At 40.9% G+C, this 18,862-nt stretch overlaps 4 protein-coding genes across 5 annotated transcripts; 2 read left to right on the forward strand and 2 right to left on the reverse strand.

Annotated features, from left to right (window-relative positions):
• Position 1: 1 nt before the first annotated feature.
• LOC110985688 (retinoschisin-like) lies at positions 2-4,638 on the reverse strand. The gene is made up of 3 exons (XM_087148867.1): positions 4,401-4,638; positions 3,808-3,960; positions 2-242 (listed from the first exon to the last, which is right to left on the reverse strand). The coding sequence occupies exons 1-3, from the start codon at positions 4,539-4,541 to the stop codon at positions 216-218; spliced, it is 321 nt and encodes a 106-aa protein (XP_087004993.1). The 5' UTR covers positions 4,542-4,638; the 3' UTR covers positions 2-215.
• LOC110985715 (snaclec crotocetin-like) lies at positions 905-3,299 on the forward strand. Its single transcript, XM_022246937.2, has 2 exons — positions 905-1,318; positions 2,526-3,299. The coding sequence occupies exons 1-2, from the start codon at positions 958-960 to the stop codon at positions 2,717-2,719; spliced, it is 555 nt and encodes a 184-aa protein (XP_022102629.2). The 5' UTR covers positions 905-957; the 3' UTR covers positions 2,720-3,299.
• Positions 4,639-6,895: 2,257 nt separating the features above from the next.
• Positions 6,896-7,634, forward strand: LOC147796248 (low affinity immunoglobulin epsilon Fc receptor-like). Its single transcript, XM_087148783.1, has 2 exons — positions 6,896-7,285; positions 7,447-7,634. Exons 1-2 carry the CDS (start codon positions 6,997-6,999, stop codon positions 7,632-7,634), a joined length of 477 nt encoding a protein of 158 aa, XP_087004909.1. The 5' UTR covers positions 6,896-6,996.
• A 220-nt stretch (positions 7,635-7,854) lies between these two features.
• On the reverse strand, positions 7,855-18,824 carry riok1 (RIO kinase 1). 2 transcript variants are annotated; one of them, XM_022246929.2, is made up of 19 exons: positions 18,430-18,824; positions 17,054-17,127; positions 16,459-16,542; positions 15,681-15,724; positions 15,390-15,440; positions 15,063-15,190; positions 14,692-14,734; positions 14,159-14,302; positions 13,883-13,944; positions 13,622-13,702; positions 13,087-13,173; positions 12,469-12,606; positions 11,770-11,873; positions 10,700-10,806; positions 10,263-10,328; positions 10,061-10,153; positions 9,864-9,908; positions 9,442-9,567; positions 7,855-8,708 (listed from the first exon to the last, which is right to left on the reverse strand). In XM_022246929.2, the coding sequence occupies exons 1-19, from the start codon at positions 18,519-18,521 to the stop codon at positions 8,592-8,594; spliced, it is 1,686 nt and encodes a 561-aa protein (XP_022102621.1). In that variant the 5' UTR covers positions 18,522-18,824; the 3' UTR covers positions 7,855-8,591. The 2 variants fall into 2 exon arrangements, with proteins under 2 accessions (XP_022102621.1, XP_087004907.1); XM_087148781.1 differs by lacking the exon at positions 18,430-18,824 and having other exon boundaries at positions 17,050-17,127.
• Between the last annotated feature and the right edge of the window lie 38 nt (positions 18,825-18,862).

The raw sequence follows: 18,862 nt of genomic DNA on the forward strand, positions 1-18,862 counted from the left end.
AGCAGGTCTTTCTACTCAAAATTAATAGACATAATGAGATTAAAAACAATACCAAACACAATTGCAAAGATTTCCTACCCATTCTATTGGGCATGGTGAGCACTGGGCAGCGTGTCCAAAGGAGTGCTCCGTTGCGGAGCGGTTGAAGGGGGACTCGGCCTCTTGGCACCGGCAACACGGCAGCTGCTGTCCGCTGCCGTCACATTAGAAGGTGGTTAGGCATCGCTGACATTCAGACAGCACTAAATGAAAAGAGAGTGGAAAGAAATATGGATATTGGTCAGTTATGCTTGTAAGCCTGAAAATGTATCATATTCACTGACAAGCTGTACCGGGCTATTGACCCGCCTCGAGCACAAGCGCCCCCTCATCGGCTGAAAAGAGCCATGCTGGTGGAAAGTGTTTATTAGATGCGATACGACCGCAATGTATGCACTTCATAGTCGGACTCGTTTGCAAACCAGCGTAGTGCTGTTCCCACCAAAGAAGCCTCCCTTACCAGGAGAACTGCGCCCTCTTCTGGTCCAGCTCTGGGCGGTTCATAATCTGTCAATTTTTTGTTAATTAGTGTCAACCACGCGTCTGCAGCAGACTCTTTTGGGCTACTCGATAATTTCAACGAAATACAAACAAAAAGGAAAGTAACAATGACATCACCACCACTTGTGCAAAACAAAGATTACATTTAATTACACAGAAACAAAACTCATTTTTCAGCCATGATATCAGTGCCGTCCATATTTAAACAGTGCTGCGTGTTTGTGATGTGCGAAAACTAAAAGGATGCATCTCCAGGAGCACCACATAATCTAAGCAGCAACAAAGCCGTTTGCAAATTACATAAGAAATTGGCGCCCATTGAAACGAAGCGCACAGTGCCGCTTGACCGTGAAGGAACTAAAGATCAGCGGTGAAGCGATAAATTTATGCGGCATATATCAAAAGTCAATAGCGTCCATGAGCTTGCCAACACGCTGGAATTTCTTCAGTCAGAAACCATCTTGTAAGCATCTGAGGACGATGGTGTTACCCAAACGGTTCATTTTCGGCTTGATAAGCCTCCATCTGACGATGAGAGGCACTGCTCAAAATGAAGGGTGTGTGACCGCTATTGGACAGGCCTGTCCCTTTGGTTGGACCCAGTGGACTGGTAAATGCTACAAAGCTCTCAATCACCAAATGACGTGGTTCGATGCAAAAGTGGAGTGCGACAAGATGGATAGTGACTTAGTCGTGCCACAGTCCAAGGAGGAAACGGACTTCCTTCTGAGCATGAAGTACTACTTCTGGATCAACTGTAATGATCTCTACACAGACGGTTTGTGTTTTATATCTAATAGCTACACAGGCGTTTCACAATAGTGCGCCACCAAGAGTTTGCAATGCGTCGGCCAATCACAATGCACAAAATCTGTCGACCCAATGCGCGTCTGGAGAGGGTCGACAACTTTCGCGCTTTGTGATTGGCCAATGCGTTGTAAACTGTTGGTAGCGCACTATTATGGATCTTCCGTATTAAAGGAAACTCTTTTTGATTATTCCAGATTTGATTATAAGTTCAACAGCCCTATATATGGGGGGAGTGGGCAATAACTTATTGGCCACTGTCAACGAATCAATAACTCTTTGAGGGCGTTGTCTTTGTAACAAATAAACTTGAGGGTTTACCAGACGGAGTGGTTGGAATTGTCAAGGGCTAGTGGCTTGTATCTATGTTAAATTCGGACGAAAATCGGTACTAAAATGCTTTTTCGCAATCGAGTGGAGGGATAAATCCATTTTTACTTACCAAGTTTTTTTTTACCATAAGGGATTGGATAAAATTTGTCACCAATTTACTTTCCACTCTAATAAGCCTACAATCAAAACTGGAATAAAAACTCAAAATGGTATAATAAACTTACAGTAATGTAAATTTTAGGGGTCTTGTCGAGTGATTAATACACCAATTCTTGTAAAGGTATCAGCGGCGGATCTAGCTGTCAGGAAAGGGGGGGGGGGTTGAGGGCGTCCGAAGGCATCATTCACCGTTCCCTGATGAATACAAAACTTAACTATAGATGGATAGATGGACTTCGCAATCCCCGTCCTGGACTTTTTTGGTACTCATTTCCCGTCATTTCGTCCGCTGCTGAACGGGGGGGGTGCAACCCCGCCCCTCTTTAGATCCGCCTCTGGGTATTTATCATTTTTATCGGTGGCAATTTGTATACTGGTTTGCAACACGAGGCTTATCTTCGAGTGATGCACATCAAATCAAAATGCCTGGTTATACAGAAAAGTCAAAAGCGACTCCAATCGAATGACGAAACTCACTTGCGTGCAGGCTATATTCGTGAAATTGAGGGTCGCGTGTATCTTAGCAACTCTTCTAATCGATCAGGCATTTAATGCGCGAAACGATCTCCCTTCCAGCGTTGTGCTATTAGGCCAAATTTGGTCTAATTCTTGTGAGATTTTATCCACGCTGAACACGATTTCTTGATGTTGCCTTGTCCTTATTCTGTTTGTATATGGTGCTTTAGGTGTGTGGACGTGTCAAGAAGGGTCCATCGAGGTGGAGTATCGGGATTGGAATCAAGGCGAACCCAACAACTTGGGCCAAGAGGAAGACTGTGGTTCCGTTTGGGGCAACACTAAGAAATGGAACGACACACCATGTAGTTTGGATTACTCTGTGATATGCACACGACCTGCTGCACCGGTGCTCCACTTCTGACGACTTCCTTCATGCTGAGATCTGATAACATTTTAGTTATATTGATGCTGAATTATCGTTCGTGCTCGACGGTTTACTCATAACTTCACAAGCATTAGCAATGACTGCACAGTCTCACACTAAATAACTTTTCTCTTCTGTAGCGGATGATCGGATGAATACGTGAATTATTGTTCCTGAACGCTAAAATTCACCATTAATTAAAAACAAAAACAAAATATAGAAACTCTCGAGGAAATCATAAAAGACGAGTACTGCGCATCTCAGTTCGCAACAGAAATTTGTGAAAAATATAGAATGATTGTTTAGCCTTCATTGTCAAAAGAATAGCGATGTTTATAGGGCCCAAGTAACTGCCAAACTTTCTGAAGCTATTGTCCATGATGTTTGTGGTAGGACAAAACTATATAAGAAACTGATAACACCTTAACAGTTTTCAGACAAACTGTTAAATGGAATAATCATTGTTCCTGTTTTGTGATTTTCGTGATCACTGGATGGGTATATCCGGTACTTAAAAATATTTTCTGCTTTTTCCTGGCTTGCTGAATTATACAAAATAAAACCAATGTAAGCCTCACGATATTTTCCTTCCATATTTCTCCTCCAAGTCTGTGGTACTTCAACGTAAGGCCACACTAAATGAGAGCTTAATGATTCACCTTGGCTTGATAATCGGCTTCGTCAGGTCAGTGGTTGGCAGAGGCGGCATGCATAAATGAGAGTTGACCTTCATCGGAAAACAAGACCGTTATTATAGAAAAAAAGACCCTGCATTATCATTTTTATCGTAAGTGCCAAGGTTGACCATACCAAGCACGGTCAACAGAGTGGTTCTCGTATGAGTCTTGAGCTCAACCAGGAGAGGGCGCACTTTTCCCAGCAACACAAGCTCCTTTGGCATGAAATGCACGCCAAACAGTCGCATCGCTACCAGAAATACGAACACTCCCAATCGACATGGCTCTTTTCAACCGATGAAGAGGTGCTTCCACAGCTACTATTTTCAGGAAAACAGAAGTTTGACTACAAATAAAATAAAAGCGAGGAACATCGTATATTTTGAGAACCAAAAAGGGATTACATACATTGCATCCGTTTCTCCTGGGGCAGCCGACGATCCCAAAAGGCAGGCCCACATGGTTGTGCCAGGAGAGCGGTAGGATCCGCAAGTATTGGCCGTAGACTTCACCAAAGGTGACCTCCACGACCGTTACCTGATCAGCATTGCCAGTAACCACCTGTAAAGAGTCAGTCTTACTGTGAACGTGTTGGCACATTACATGCACCACAAATTAAACGCTTTATTTTGAAAAACAAATGACAACATTTAACCATATAAAGCTGTGACTTGGACTGAAATTCTACCAATTCATTACATTAATTTCCCAATAAAGTCCTTTTTTTCAAACTCAATCAATCCTAACAGCAGACTGTTTCTTTGTTTATCACGAATCATCTAGTTATTAAAACCAATGGTTTTATTCACTCGTTAGGTAAAGCTTTGGGACCAATAAATAACTTCTAAGCATGTATAAAGTCACTTTCATCCATTCGCTCTGTATATGCAAATTTGCTCGACACCAACTTTGATCCTTGGTCGCAAGTGACATGCAATTCTCGGTTACATGTCAACAGAGGTCGCCACTGTGAGACAGGAGAAGCTAATTGGAATGCTTACCAACGGTGCACTCTCCTGATAGGTGATGTGTTTCCAATTCCACGAAGCGTTGGAGTAAGCTAAGGAGAACGTTTCCACCCACGCTTCCTCGTTCCCACATCCTTGGGTAAGGAGACTGGAGAAGATGTGGAGAGCTGTCATGTTGACCTGGTACCAATTAAAGGGGCGGTGTCCGACGGGTCAGGGATCCAACCTGATGAAAAAGATGAAAACGAACTTGAACACGACTTGCACAAACTTGAAAGATTAAAGCTCCATAGGGCTTAGCTTTTAAAATTCCAAGATGTCTCAAAGTGTTAATGAAGATTAGTTTCTTCCCAAACTGCGCATTTCTGGTTGTAATTCTGAGGTTAAATGATAAAATTTTTCTACACCAATTCCATGTTATTTGAAATTTAGATGCAATGCTACAAATCCTGTAAAGTGTACCGGTATTAAAATTTGCAAAGCAAAAGCCGGAGAGAAAACTTCTACCAAACTGACCCGACACATTTTGTGCAATCAGTCTGTCATATCTTCGTTTGTTTCTTTGTACGTCCTGCCTAGACATGAATTAGAATCTTCGCTACGTATCATTTTCAGGCATAAGGCCATTACCATACAATGTACCAAGACAGAGTTTATTTGGTGATACTTACCAGCGCCGATAGCATTAGGAAGGTCAGCTTCCCAATTCAGCCTTGCTCTCTCCAGTTTGTTTAACCATCTCAGCAAGGAGGATGCAAACAGCATGCTGTCTGTGATCCAACAGCTCTCCATGCTGAGTGGAGCAGTACAATATTCAAGACAAACCATGCGGAAACAAAACTTTCAAACAAGTAATGAACTTTATCTTGTATTGTAATTATTGGTAACTGAGCATAGGACAAACCAATATCATCTTTTGTTCTCATTGGATGTATGTGGGTTTAGTGAAAAACTCATTGAGACTAGGCCTATGTCTTGTTTAATTGGTTCTGAAAAAGGTCTCGTTTATTATTCAACGAAGACAGGAAAGTCAAGTCTCTTTCGTATCGTTATGAAAACTGAGACGGCCTGATATTGCGAGCTTGTAATTTTGTAAATAAATGTGGGATTGAAGTATTTGTATTAGAATATATTTCATTTTGATGTTATTTGAATATCTTTATCCCCTAAACAGAAATGATCATATATTGTAAAACAATTACACATCTTTGTTATACGTAATGTGCTTAAAATATGCATATTAAATTTTATATTCAAATGTATACCCCCTACTCATTCCCTAAGCCCTGCCCACACCAATCACACAAACGTTTTTGTGGACAAAAGAAGCGTTGAATGTTTAGATTCATGTCTGCATCTTTTTTATCTGAAATGATGGAAGTTCCTTGGTGACTTCATAAATATTAACGGTGCAGCCTCCTAATGCGTTTCACGATGTTTTGGGTCGTAGGCCTGTATTATCAAAAACTAACCAATGTTATCTGTGAAAATATATCGCTCCTTTCAAGTTTTCAGTGCAGACGAATCCAGCGACGTTTCACAGGACACACCCGATTCCAAAACCCAGTAAGGTTCGTTTGCACGCAGCGACTGTGAGTTATAACAATCGTTACCGCTCGTGATGGGAGCCACTTTGCGTGGTGTAACCATGGTCACCGGATTCGTTAGGAGAAATAATGGAGAGCTAATTGACTAAAAGTGGCCAGACTTTTTTGTGGCTCATGTCGATAGATGAGCATTGTACTACCATCCTACCAGTTGTTAACTATTAGGCTTTCGATTGATGCAAACGACACAGCAGACACGTATACATTTCTCGTTTCACGCAAAATACCGAAGAAAACAGTTCGTAAAACTTGGTTTGACATTCGTACTGAGTGACTGGCAGAAAAGCCGTCGAGCTAGGTGGAAGGGAGCACGCCCCTGACAAAACATTCCAAAATAAAAGGTATAACGAAAATACAAAAGGATAAAAGGAGACGACCCTTATTGTCTGCTTGAAAACCAGCGGTGTATCCAGCTTTCGGTGGGGGGGGCCGGCAAATTCAAAAGCAAATGCTGCTTCGGGCTTATTCAACATGATGTAGAGAAAAAAAATAAAAGCCTTACAGTCCAGACATCGTTGCTTTTATTTGCTGGTGTTGTTTTCTTACTGATTTGGTGCTAGCATTTGATAAAATATTTCTTTCCAGCTTGCCCATTCTTTGTAAAAAAAAAAACCTGTTGAATACGCCACTGTTGAAAACAACCCGACAATGACCCCCGACACTGACCCCTTTAACGTTCGTTTATCATATTTCAGCTGATTACTCCCCTGAAAATTGTTCCCCTTCCCAACTTCGTTTTTCTCCCAGTAAAAATCCTGGCCTCGCACATGTCAAAGTCTGTCACTCATTGGTCTGCGAAGCCCTCGTCGAGCGAGCGTCCATTACATCGAGTAAGGGCATTCCTGCAAATTATACAATGCAATTATAGGCCCTTTGTGTTGTAGGCAGTTCATAGTAAGCTAGACTGGTGGAGCTTGATCGTTTGCGTCTTGCGGAAGTAATGCGACAATCTTGAAATCGAAGCTATATTTAAGCGAGGAGCTGAACTAAACAGGTAGGAATCAGTTGGTAACATCAAAACCATGTTACCAAAACGATTCATTTTTGGCTTAAGCCTTCATTTGTTGCTGGGATGCACAGGTGGTACCGACATGAGGTGTGTGGTAATTGGAAAGGCGTGTCCTCCAACTTGGATCCAGTGGGGGGACAAATGCTACAAAGTCACCGAGCCACTGACGTGGTTTGAAGCAAAAGGAGAGTGCATCAAGATGGAGAGTGGTTTTGCTGCCCCAAATTCAGACCAAGAAACTGATTTTCTTCTTACCCTCGCGCAGGAGTTTTGGATCAACTGCAACGACCTGCAAGTCGAAGGTATGTACAACTACAAGTGGTACGGATCGATGTTTTATTTCGACTTGGTATAAAGCAACTCGGTCCCACGTTCACATATAAAATAAAATTTCGTTGTCTTAGAATATGATTTTGAAAGAAATTCCATTGATTCTCCATTGACTGACTGTTGTATTTAACAGGTACATGGGTGTGCCAAGACGGATCCACTGATGTGAAGTATAGAAACTGGACACAAGGAGAGCCTAACGACAGTAATTCTGCTGAAGACTGCGCAGCGGTTCGGTCGCATGGCAGATGGAACGACTGGCCGTGCCAGTGGCGACGCCCAGCGGTATGCCAGCTACCTGCTTCTCAGCTGCACGGGTGAAATCTGAACTCCACATGCACTGGTTGTAGCAGGAAGGATGTAGCTTCAAATTCTATGACGGGATTCAAACCCGCGACCACAAGAATAATATTTATACCATCATTAACTTATGCCACGGCTGATAACTTCATATATAATCCGGACTTCATTCTGCTGCTGTGGGAGAGTTTCAACTGCTGCATGGATCGTACAAAATGTTAACAGTTTATCGAGAGCTGAATTCGCTTTTAGATTGTAGGTCAAGTTCAACACCTTTTTAATTTAGAAATTTAACCCTTGAAAGACAACAACTCCCTTCGACTGACAGATGGTGGGAGGATTTTTGTCACAGTATCTTTATGACGGGGAACTGTATCAAATCGCTCACGAAATTGTTTTAATGGTTTGGGAAGGAAACAAAAGTTGCCGGTATAGGCGCATATAGATGTTAACGGGTCGTCAGACTGTTGCTATTACGGACGATAGAATAGAAATTCAACTCAATAGTCCTGTGTCTCTCAAGTATCGATTTAGCAGGTGCACGTTTTCCGTCATATCAACCTTTTTCATATTTTCCAGATGTTCTTAAAAATATGTGTACATGTATGCTATTTTCAAACTAAGAACCAAAATAAACGTTTCTGTAGGCCTACATGAAAGAGAAACTAAATGGAATACCTGCAGAATATGCATGTCATGTGTGAGTAAACCCCAAATGGGGTAATTTGTGGGATTCCCAAGATCGTTTTCCGTAACTGCCATAACAATAATGTCTTTATAATCCATCATAGCGCTCGAAGCACTCCATCGTTATTATCCACATTCACTGAGCAACCTCAGTCTCATGGGAACATGAATAATACTGGTGAGCTTTATCGTTGTCATCGGTTACGTGCTTACGGCTGTTTGGTACGTCGCCGTTACCATGGAAATAGTAACAGGTTAAGGAAGACGGTTTTTCGGTTTGTTTTCCTGGCATTACTTGTGTGTGCCTCTCCGCATGACAGCCAGTTTCTCTTTCCGTTTTTTGACGTGTTTCGGAATCTTGTTCTTCCTGTTTTCTCTCTTCTCCTCCTTCACTGCTTTTTTCCGCTCCTAATAAAACAAAAAATTTGAGACAAAATGTCTGCTTGACGTCACTTTCTCAAGGTCCATTACTCGATCACATAATCAAATAAACCCATTACACTGTTTACAATTTGCGAGGGGGGGGGCTCTTTGAAACCTCATTTCCCTGAGGGAAAACTGACTAAGTTCGATCGTTTAAAATAATGCAGTGCTCTTTTCCGGTTTTTGTTCATCCTGAGCAGGTAGAAGATAAATCCCATCTGTCGTGAATAAAGAGGCTCTGCATGTATTCAGAGTTTTTGGAGAGACCTCTTCAAACGATCACATGAAACCACAATAACAGACCTCCAGTCTGAATTCAAGTCATAAGCCATTCAAATGAACTGCAACAAAAGCATTCCTTTGTCGCTGTTCATCCTGTTACATGTACTTGTGACTGGTCTTATGAACCATGTCTTGTGACTGGTTTTATGAACCATGTCTTGTGACTGGTCTTATGAACCATGTCTTGTGACTGGTCTTATGAACCATGTCTTGCAACTGGTCTTGTGTCTCGCCTTGTATCTTGTCTTCTGTCTGGTCCTACTGATGGTCTTGTGTCTGGTCTTGTAAATGATCATGTTACTGATCTTGTATCTGGTCTTGTGACTGGTCTCTGGTCTTGTCAATGATCTTGCATCTTCTCTTGTCTCCACCAAAACACTGTCATTCATACTGCATGCTTATTCAAGTCCACTATTTCAGACAATATCCTTCCTACCCTCTTAGCACTAGGAGACTCGTCTCGTGGGCGATGGTGTAAACTTGACCCACTTTGGCTCCTCCTTTCCTCATCTTCACTTGTGTTGTCGTTGCTTTCTGAGCCTAACTCTGCGTCCCCTGGGCTCTGTATAGAAATCAATAATAACACAATCAAAAGACAAAAAATCAACAATAAACCAGCATTGTAACATTTATTGCATGATGTAAATCGAAGGAAATCAATAATTAATCAAAGTTTAATTGATTTGAAAGCACATCAATCGACACGATATTTTTCATATTTGGACAAGTTAAGACAAACCCGCTCATAATGATCATTTTGAAAAATCTAATCACACTTTTGAGACAAGAAAATCTAAGTTAACGGGTTTGTAGTTATTCAGCTCCTTTTTCTTTTAGTGGAACTGCAAACATTCCTACCACAGATGCTTCATCCTTCAAACCTGTCAACCTTTGGTAGAAAATCTGGCAAAAAAATGAAAAGAGAATATTGTATCAGCTGAAAGGATTTGGAGACAAAATAGTTCCGAAACATTTGCTACTGACAGCACATATTCTTGGATGACGAGAATTACATGCCATCTGTCCCCGACAGACTTGCTTGAATCAATTCTCACCTCCTCTGTCTTGCCTTTCTGAACTTTCATGATATCTTCCTCATAATCTCCAACGTCGTCAAGGTTATGAGGGATGAAAACTGTTTTGAAGACCTGTGAACATAGATCAGCAAAATTTATTGAATTTATCTGGAAATGCAAACTTTCAATCAACAGAGCAAAATGCTTTCATGGTTTTCTGGGATCGTTAAAAAATACCGACCTCTTCGTCGACTTTGTCTTGCTCTGATAGTTGCTGCTCAGATCTCTCGGAAGCCGACTTCATCGCCTGCAAGAGCCAAATTTCATATGTTGCAGAAAAATTTTGACATTACAATGAGCTCCGTGTGTGGCCGAATGAGGGCACTTCACCGACCACCACCAATGTCCAGTGGGTTGACCCACTCCATACACACTCTTGTTCACATGCATGTGGGGCCACGCTCTGAAAAACCATTTCCATCTGAATGTGCACAAACTTGCACGATCTCTGAGTGAGTACAGCCAAATGCTGGCAGCGGCAATTCAAGTGTCACACAAGTCTATTTGCGTCACTATTAAGCAAATACAAAATCCACAATACATGAATTTGGAGAAATGCTACCCAATTTTCACTGGAAACTGTCTTTGTGAGAAAGATGAAAGTTCAATCCTACTCACCGTCTCCAGGTACTCATCAATGTTATCTTTGGTGATGTAGGGATCTGTCACAAAATCAAACAGTTCTCGGACTTTCATGGTACATACGCCGTTCTTCCGGAAATACTCTGAGGGTAAAAACAAAAGGGAAAAACACTCGTGTGTGATATTTGTTGGGAAAACTTCTCTAGGATCTTTGACCCTGTAAGGATGAACAGCGCCATCTGCGAGCAGAAAGCAACAATGACGACGATTCCTCAAGGTCCATGTTTAACAATCTGGATAGCTCCTTTCCAGTTTTAAGTTGAACGAATAAGTGAACCTACTGTGTAATGCGTGACTGAAATGTTAATGTTTAAAGGACAGACAGAAAAAATGCTGTGAAGTCTGTAGGGCTCTGCCGAATATCCAAATATTTGATAAATTATCAAATATTTGAATGTTATTTTCCGAATTTGAATATTCAAATGCAAAATTTATGAAAAGATGGGATAATTTTCTTTTGTTTTAAATGAGTAAAATGCGCCATGGAGGTTTGTTTCAAGCAGACTCAAATGAAAAGCAACATAAATCTTATAATGAGCTAAAAAAAGTGAATTATTCATTAAAAATTTGAAAAGAATAGAAATTTTCAACAGGGCAAGAAGTATTGTTCATCTCTTAAATCTTGCTAAATCGTGGCTGGAGATAGTCCTAGAAGTGAGAAGCTATTAAAGTGATTATGATGTACAATTGTGTGTCATTGCAACTGATTTTTGTATATGGTTTGTTCATCAACAATATGCCGGTCGGTAAGACCGAATATTCAGATATTCGATCGAATTGAATGTCGAATAATCAAATAGTGAATTATTTGAATTGACTCTGCCCTAGAAGTTGGGCACGTCAAAGTTTTGCACAATGGCCCTTTTCAGAAAGTGAACAGCGCTGCACAGAGGATTACTGGCGTAAAGACGAACCAAATAATTCACAAGTCTGTATGCTTGTCACAGGACAAGGGTCTGGGTAAAATGTAAAATCATTTCAGAGAGTTGTTGATTAGGAGAGTTTGTAATTTTGAGCTGATTTTCGCGACCATGAGTTCATCATACCTGTGACATTAGTACAGTCTTTGCGAAGGAATTCCAAAGCGTGAGGGTGGTCATGTTCCACTGACTGAGAAACGTCAATCACATACAATTTGCCCTCGGAGTAACTGCACAGATTTAAAAAAAAGAGTATCTAAAGTGAAATTTATTATTTCTTTGGCTCAAGTATAAATCTAAAATTGTAACTGCACTCAAAGCACTAAAGCAATAGAGACAGTAAACTAGGTCGTAAACATTCCACAGGATGGAGAGAAGAAATCTATCTTGGTCAAGTTTATCCCAAGTGCTGAGAGTTTGATATTATGAAAAAGTCTTTACCAGGGCACCAGTGGTACAGTTTAAAATACTTCAACTTTCAAGGGGCATCAGGCCTCAGGTAAAGTAACAAAGGCTGGGCTCTATCTTCCTCAATTCTACAAAATCCTCCACAGTGCAGGAAACCAATGGCACAGTCTTTGTACCTCAACTTTCAAGGGGCATCAGGCCTCAGGTAAAGTAACAAAGGCTGGGCTCTATCTTCCTCAATTCTACAAAATCCTCCACAGTGCAGGAAACCAATGGCACAGTCTTTGTACCTCAACTTTCAAGGGGCATCAGGCCTCAGGTAAAGTAATAGAGGCTGGGCTCTATCTTCCTCAATCCAGCTATCTTCTTCAAGCAGGATCCAAAAGAGTTGAGGGCTGCTTGAAAGAGTCTACTTACAGCATGTTGAACTCGCTGAGATCGGCATGAACGAGGCGGGCATCTTGATATATTTGCCGGACAATCTGAATGCACTCCAGATACAACTCTCTTGCCATGCTCTCTGAAAGAGATACATCCTTCAGTAACGGCGCTGGCCTGACGAAGAAACGAAAAAATGGCAATGTTTCCAAATTTGTATTTCCTCCGTGCATGAAGCAGTGGGGGCGCTAGACAGATGGGTGGTGGTCCAGTTCTGTGGCCATCTTTAGGGGTCGTATCTTACAGTAAAGGCACCGGAATGAGACAGCAGCACTGGGAATGTGTGGCTTAGTATAATGACCTTTTTAGTATAATGACCTTTTTCTATTATATACGGCGGGACTTGGTTAACGGCGAGTCAACTTGTAAAAATAATGAAAGACTGTGGCTACATCCAACCTGTTCTCTAGAGCTAGGTCCAGGTCTTCCCTCCATTGGATATATGCAATGATACACTGGCAACGCACCTAGCCATAGCTCTAGAAACCTGTTTTAGACATGGCTTCAGATTCACAGCAAGATATCAGACATTTTGACTGATCACATGATGACAAGCAGATCAAAATATCTTACGAGCCTTGAAGCAATTATACCCACCAGCCATTGGTCCCTATGAATTCCATGATGAGCACATGTCCACGTAATAAGAACGGTTCTGGGCACAGAACCCCTGCTGAATGTAATCTGCAGTCAAATGAAGATTAAAAAAAAAGGAAAAAGATAAAGAAAATAGAAGCTCTTTGCGTTTGAATATATGGACAACATTCTTTATATACACAGTTTTTGAGTCAGAAAGAGCAAACTCAAATCCATGCCAAATACAATCAAATGCAAAAGCTCACATTTTTGGTGGAATTCTGTTTAACAGGACAAACAACAGCTTACAACTGTCAACTCTGAAAGTGAGCTAACCCAAGTCGAGCCTGTCATGGGGGGGGGGGGTTCAGGCACCCCCGGTGGGAAGCTGGCCCCCATCGGTAAAAACACAAGTATAAAAATTATATTTTCTTTTTGTTATGTGGCTTCCATAGCTGATACTGTGGTCCCCCTTTATATCTGAAGCCGGAAATGGGGCTTACCCCTATGAACACTCTTTCTGTTGGATCTAGTGGTAAAAGTTCCGGTTTCTTACCTTATCAGGTTTCTCATTTCTTTTTCGGCCCAGGTTCTCACCATCTTGCGTGGATTGCGCCGGCAGTACCCGTGACGAAACCTGTCAAATTAGGGAACAAAAGAAACTCACTACTTTCACGTCTTTGACAAGATCTGACTTTACGTGGCTGACTAACCTGAATTCCAATATATTAAAGTGTCCTGCTCATGGAATCTAATTGAAGCCAAAGTACTAAAGGCAGCAGGTGCAAGATGTGACAGGAGATTTGTTACTACTCACCGAAATTCTCCAGTGACGTACCGGTCTCTGTCTTTAAATGTCAAGATTGAAGTCTTATAAACCTAGAAGATATCCAATAAAAGCAGATTTCTGTTATTTTACTAGTAGTTATTACTGGTCACTACCTGAATAGGGGTGATGCAAAATAATACTCATGCACCCAATATAACAACACATTGCAATATATTCAACATATGCCCAAAGCCAACATTTATATGGGAATAAGAAGTTTTAAAGTTGGACTTGAAGAACTAAGTTCAAAGGTCAGTGACCTACCTTGATGGCTCTGTGGAGATCCGTTTTGGTTGTTGCGTGGTATACATTAGCCTCTTTCCCAGTGCTGATGCAACCGTTAATCTCGCTGATGAAATTACGACTGAGTAACTTAAAGATGATCATTCTTGTCCGAGGATCTAGAACCTGGTTGTAAATAAGAACTACTTCTGCATGAGTGAAATTAATGAAAGAAATCAACCAAGCTAAGCAAGTGCTGGAATAATAATTATATACATGTAGATGAGTAAGGAATCTGATGGGAGTGTGTGCCTTGAAATTAATGGATTTGAAATCCTTGTTACTTACCTTGTTCATCTTAGCACAGATTTCCTAAGGGCTCAGCATGAACAAAGAAAGCGCTGTGGTATCTGAGAAAATGTCGGGGCTGTGTCCCCCTGTCCTCCAACCCTGGATCCCTGGTTCTATGAGGGGTTCAAAACCTCGGGGCTAGGCTTCATGAAGAAGTCCTTACACAATAAGTCCTTATGCTGTGCCCCATATTTGGCTAAACCTTCCCCCATTTACAAGCTCACCTGTTCCATTGTTGCTCTGTCAGCCTTGTCTTTCACTCGTACTCTGCAGAAAACAATCGGCAACACAATTAACTTGGCCTTCTGTGAGAATATTCTTGAATACAAAGAAATGTTCGCTCCTTTTACCACAATTTTCAAGAACTTTGACAACATCTGTTAAAGAATCTCTGAGCATTCAACTGAACAAAAATAAATATTTAATGCAATACTGATTTCAAGGAAGATTTTCTGCTGTCTTACTGGTGCCCCAATACAAGTGTATATGAATAATGCATAAAAATCCCGCATTCTGTCTTTGTATTGGTGGATTTTATATTCCAGAAATTTATTCATTACCTTTATTGGAGCACTCGATATGAATATTCAATTACCTGTCTGCTTCTGCCTTCTTATTGGTTTTTAGTATTTGGTTGGTGGCGCTACCTGGCAAGCTTTGTGGTCCCTCGTATCTTTCAACATTGATCTTGTTAGAAAATCTTGTCAACAATTTTTCCTGGGGCTAGGAAATATTGCAAAAAGGGGAGAAACGTTAAGGGATTTGTACACAATGGTGGCCAGAACAAAAAACAAACCTGTTTAATTCCAATTTTACAATTGCTTAGGTACTGGAAAAGAAATAACTTCAAAGGATTCTGTAATCGTGCAAATTAGAAAATTTAATCTTTTATGATATGCAAGTTGGGAGTGAAAGAACAAACCTGATAAATTGACTGGCCTTTCTTCTGACTGTTTGGCTGTGAAGCATTGGGCTGTACATCAAAGTAAAAGGAATAAACACACCACATGAAGAGTGGAAGAAGCCACAATGTTTGTGTTTTACAACACTCAATATCTTGGATGCTCATTGAATAAACAATATGGCACAGTTCATTTGCCAAAATGTAGGAATGTGTTAAAGACAAAGAGGTGTGTCATAAAGATACAAAGCTCTTAGACAGTCACAATTCTTTTATTATTTATTCAATAGAAACCATCGCAAATAACCTAACCTGTGCTGTGTGGGAGCGTGACGCATTAAATCTCTTCGTAAAATCTGTGACAAAATATAATATTTCGTTCTATCAACACGTTAAGAAAAACAACTCATTCAAACAACTACATGTATGTTGCGACCTGTGACTCTGCTTCACAAATCTTATTTGTAATGGCTTTAACATATATGTTTGAATTATTGATTTTTCCATTTTTTACAAAATTGTCATTGATATTAAGATCTGAATATAACTTTTCTTTTAAATTGTGAATATATTCAATACTGTAAACTGGGAAAACTTTGGCACCCTGGGGTAACTTTGGCACCCTGGGGTAACTTTGGCACCCTGGGGTAACTTTGGCACCCTGGGGTAACTTTGGCACCCTGGGGTAACTTTGGCACAGGCCTTGTTTGTAGTCATCATATCTTCGCAATGCACTGTATGAATGATATAAGATTCTCTCATATAATTCCTTGAAATTAATTTTTATCATAAGATACACCTGGTAGCTGGGCCTGAGAGATTTTTTTGGTTTTAATCCTTTAAAAATTTTTTCATTGAACTCTAACTACGGATTGACAGAAGTAGCTGGATGTTTGCTACTACTACATAAAACTTAAGGCTTCATATGACAAAAACATCCAATCAACAATGAAAACATTTCTGCTTTTCAAAAAGACAGAAATGATGAACAGTTTAACCTGTCAAAGTTACCCTGGTCGATGGTTATCAATCAAACATCCAAATATTTGGTTAACTGGCACAACCCAAGGAGAACCCGCCTCTTCAGTACCTGATGTCTCCTCTTCCCAAGCCCACATCTCATCTGGACTATCATCTTCCTCATCTTCATCATCACTACCCATCATCTCAGTCACTATGGCAACAACATTGAAACAAGAATGAAGCCAATTTTACAGAATACCCTGCTACTCATCTTTCCCGTCTCGTAGCTGGCGTCTCGTAGCTATAGTTAAGGGAGTCACTTCTTTCTTTCACAGAAATACAACGCCTTCATTCTCCCCTGTCCCATCCTCGCTCCAACTTTGTATGTGCATCTTATCCACAGCCTGTAGTTACTTTAGACTTGGGCATTTATCAACATCCTTGAATTGTGTAGCTAGTGCTTGGGGCATGGTTTCTTTGACTATTAAAGTAACTATTCATACCGTGGGGTAATTTTCATGTTGCAAGGCATTCTTTAATAACTCTAAGAGTAAAAAAGCTCTGCCTTATTTCATAATTTGCTGGTTCTTGTGTTCAGCATCAGTAGTTTGTTAACAGTAAAATAACTGTATTAAAAATTAAAATGGGGAAGGTTGGCCGACGAAGTGCAGAAAATAATGTCTTAAGTTAAAGCTACAGTTATGCTGCACATGCTAACCTACTTTTATCTTCCAGTGCCTTTCCTTTCTCAATTTCCTGGGGGCTCAAAACACTCGCTCTATTCTTTGAAGATTCCCTGGGAAGAAAATCAAAGAAATGAGTCAGGCAGCTAGATACTGTCAATCAATTTGTCAAGGCAGATTCAACACTCTGCAGTCTTTGTTTTTGGTTTATGGTTTTTTCCAGTATTCTGTCAGAATTTCAGTTACTCCTGAAAAGCACTTTTAACTATGTCCTTGAATCCGTGGAGGAATCCACGCTGAATCTCTTTGGAATCATGAAAACACTCTCACTTTAACACCCTTACTTGCTCAATAACAGAATACCCCGCCAAGCCGTACGATCAACCTCATAGCCAGGTATATCTCAAAGTGTCACACTCTTCTCAAGGGATTTTCACCTTGTACTCATGTAACCAGTCATTCCAGGGGTCATTTTTTAGAGTGGCGGGTATTCTACAATGACTCCCTGTTACTTTAATCATTATTGTCAATCATGGAGCTATGAAGTATGATGTATGTAAAGCACAACCACTTACCCTACTTCGAGAACTCTAAGTCACTAACTTTGTGATACTCCGTGTGACTTAGAGGAGACAAGGTTTAAATGGCGTCATAACGCCTTGGGGTTTTGGAATCGAATTTTCGTGGTGAAATGGTTCACAGCCATAAGAAAGCTATTAAATCAAATTTTCCCCTGTCAGCATACCTGCTTAATCTATACATGTACCTCCAAAAAAGGGGATAACAAAAGTTTCAGAGCATGAGGCGGAGTATTTTGAAAAAAAATGAGACTTTTGCTCAACAATTTCTCGCTTCCACTCCGCATCTTGGTTCAACCATTTTCGGTGGCGGGGGATGAAATCTTGTGTTTCAACGTGGGACAGTCCTAGCTGCTGCTCTGACCTGGAAAGACACATCGGGCGAGACGTGTGATGTTACCCCCGCCACAGAAAACGGTCAAACCAAGATGCGGAGCAAGCGCGGTCATTGGTGAGCTTGACGCATGCGCAGTCTGATAAACACGAACGGAATGAACAGAGCAACAGTCAACGGGTGGAAGCGAGAAATTGGTGAGCAAAAATCTCATTTTTTTCCCAAAAAACGCTCTAAAACTTTTGTTATCCCCTTTTACGAGGTAAAGATTAAGTAGGTATGCTGACAGGGGAAAATTTGATTTAGGCCTAATTCAAGTAATAGCTTTCTTACGGCTGCAAACCATTTCACCACAAAAATTCTATTTCAAACCCCATAGCATTACGACGCCATGTAAACCTTGTCTCCACTGAGCCCCGCGGAGTATCATGGAGTTAGTGACTTAGACTTAAGAGTTTTCGAAGTACCAGGCCTACCCTGACTCCTGTCATGACCGTACTCACATCTTCAGTTTGTTTGTAACTTCATCAGCGATATCAGCATCGTCAAACTGTCCTGCCGCACCAGCTTCAGAGTCCAAGTCATGCTCCTCCATATTTGTTAGTTATAAACTGCAAATGTGCACACTCTAGACAACCTGATCACTTCGAAGTTGAATGGAATAGCGCGCACACTGCACAGTGTTACCGAGTTAATTTGTCTGTATGCTGCGAAACAGCCCAGTTAAGTAGAAGGACAGGAACTCTGCTTTCCTTTGGTTTCTACATGTATCTTCAATATCATGGCATAACCAGGGACTTGCACCTTCTTGATATCTTTACACTTATGGACATATACATCGGCATAGGAGAATTACACCATCATCGGAAATCACATTGGTGTTTTTGCGTGAAGCGTGTGGTCTCACATGGTATTGGGGCAGTCTGGCTCCCTCTA

The sequence above is a fragment of the Acanthaster planci genome, linkage group LG18 (genome assembly GCF_054643075.1).
Source record: "Acanthaster planci isolate LZ-2023a linkage group LG18, COTS_SCS, whole genome shotgun sequence".
In the NCBI taxonomy this organism is placed as follows: Eukaryota; Metazoa; Echinodermata; class Asteroidea; order Valvatida; family Acanthasteridae; genus Acanthaster; species Acanthaster planci.

Coding starts and splice junctions, on each gene's coding strand:
- LOC110985715 (XM_022246937.2), top strand. CDS start 958: ATGAGCTTGCCAACACGCTGGAATTTCTTCAGTCAGAAACCATCTTGT. Junction 1,319..2,525: donor TAATGATCTCTACACAGACG/GTTTGTGTTTTA, acceptor ATGGTGCTTTAG/GTGTGTGGACGTGTCAAGAA.
- LOC110985688 (XM_087148867.1), bottom strand. CDS start 4,541: ATGACAGCTCTCCACATCTTCTCCAGTCTCCTTACCCAAGGATGTGGG. Junction 3,961..4,400: donor ATCAGGAGAGTGCACCGTTG/GTAAGCATTCCA, acceptor GACTCTTTACAG/GTGGTTACTGGCAATGCTGA. Junction 243..3,807: donor CCAGGAGAAACGGATGCAAT/GTATGTAATCCC, acceptor CTTTTCATTTAG/TGCTGTCTGAATGTCAGCGA.
- LOC147796248 (XM_087148783.1), top strand. CDS start 6,997: ATGTTACCAAAACGATTCATTTTTGGCTTAAGCCTTCATTTGTTGCTG. Junction 7,286..7,446: donor CAACGACCTGCAAGTCGAAG/GTATGTACAACT, acceptor TGTATTTAACAG/GTACATGGGTGTGCCAAGAC.
- riok1 (XM_022246929.2), bottom strand. CDS start 18,521: ATGGAGGAGCATGACTTGGACTCTGAAGCTGGTGCGGCAGGACAGTTT. Junction 14,735..15,062: donor AAGAAGGCAGAAGCAGACAG/GTAATTGAATAT, acceptor TGTTTTCTGCAG/AGTACGAGTGAAAGACAAGG. Junction 9,568..9,863: donor TGAAGGATGAAGCATCTGTG/GTAGGAATGTTT, acceptor ATTTCTATACAG/AGCCCAGGGGACGCAGAGTT.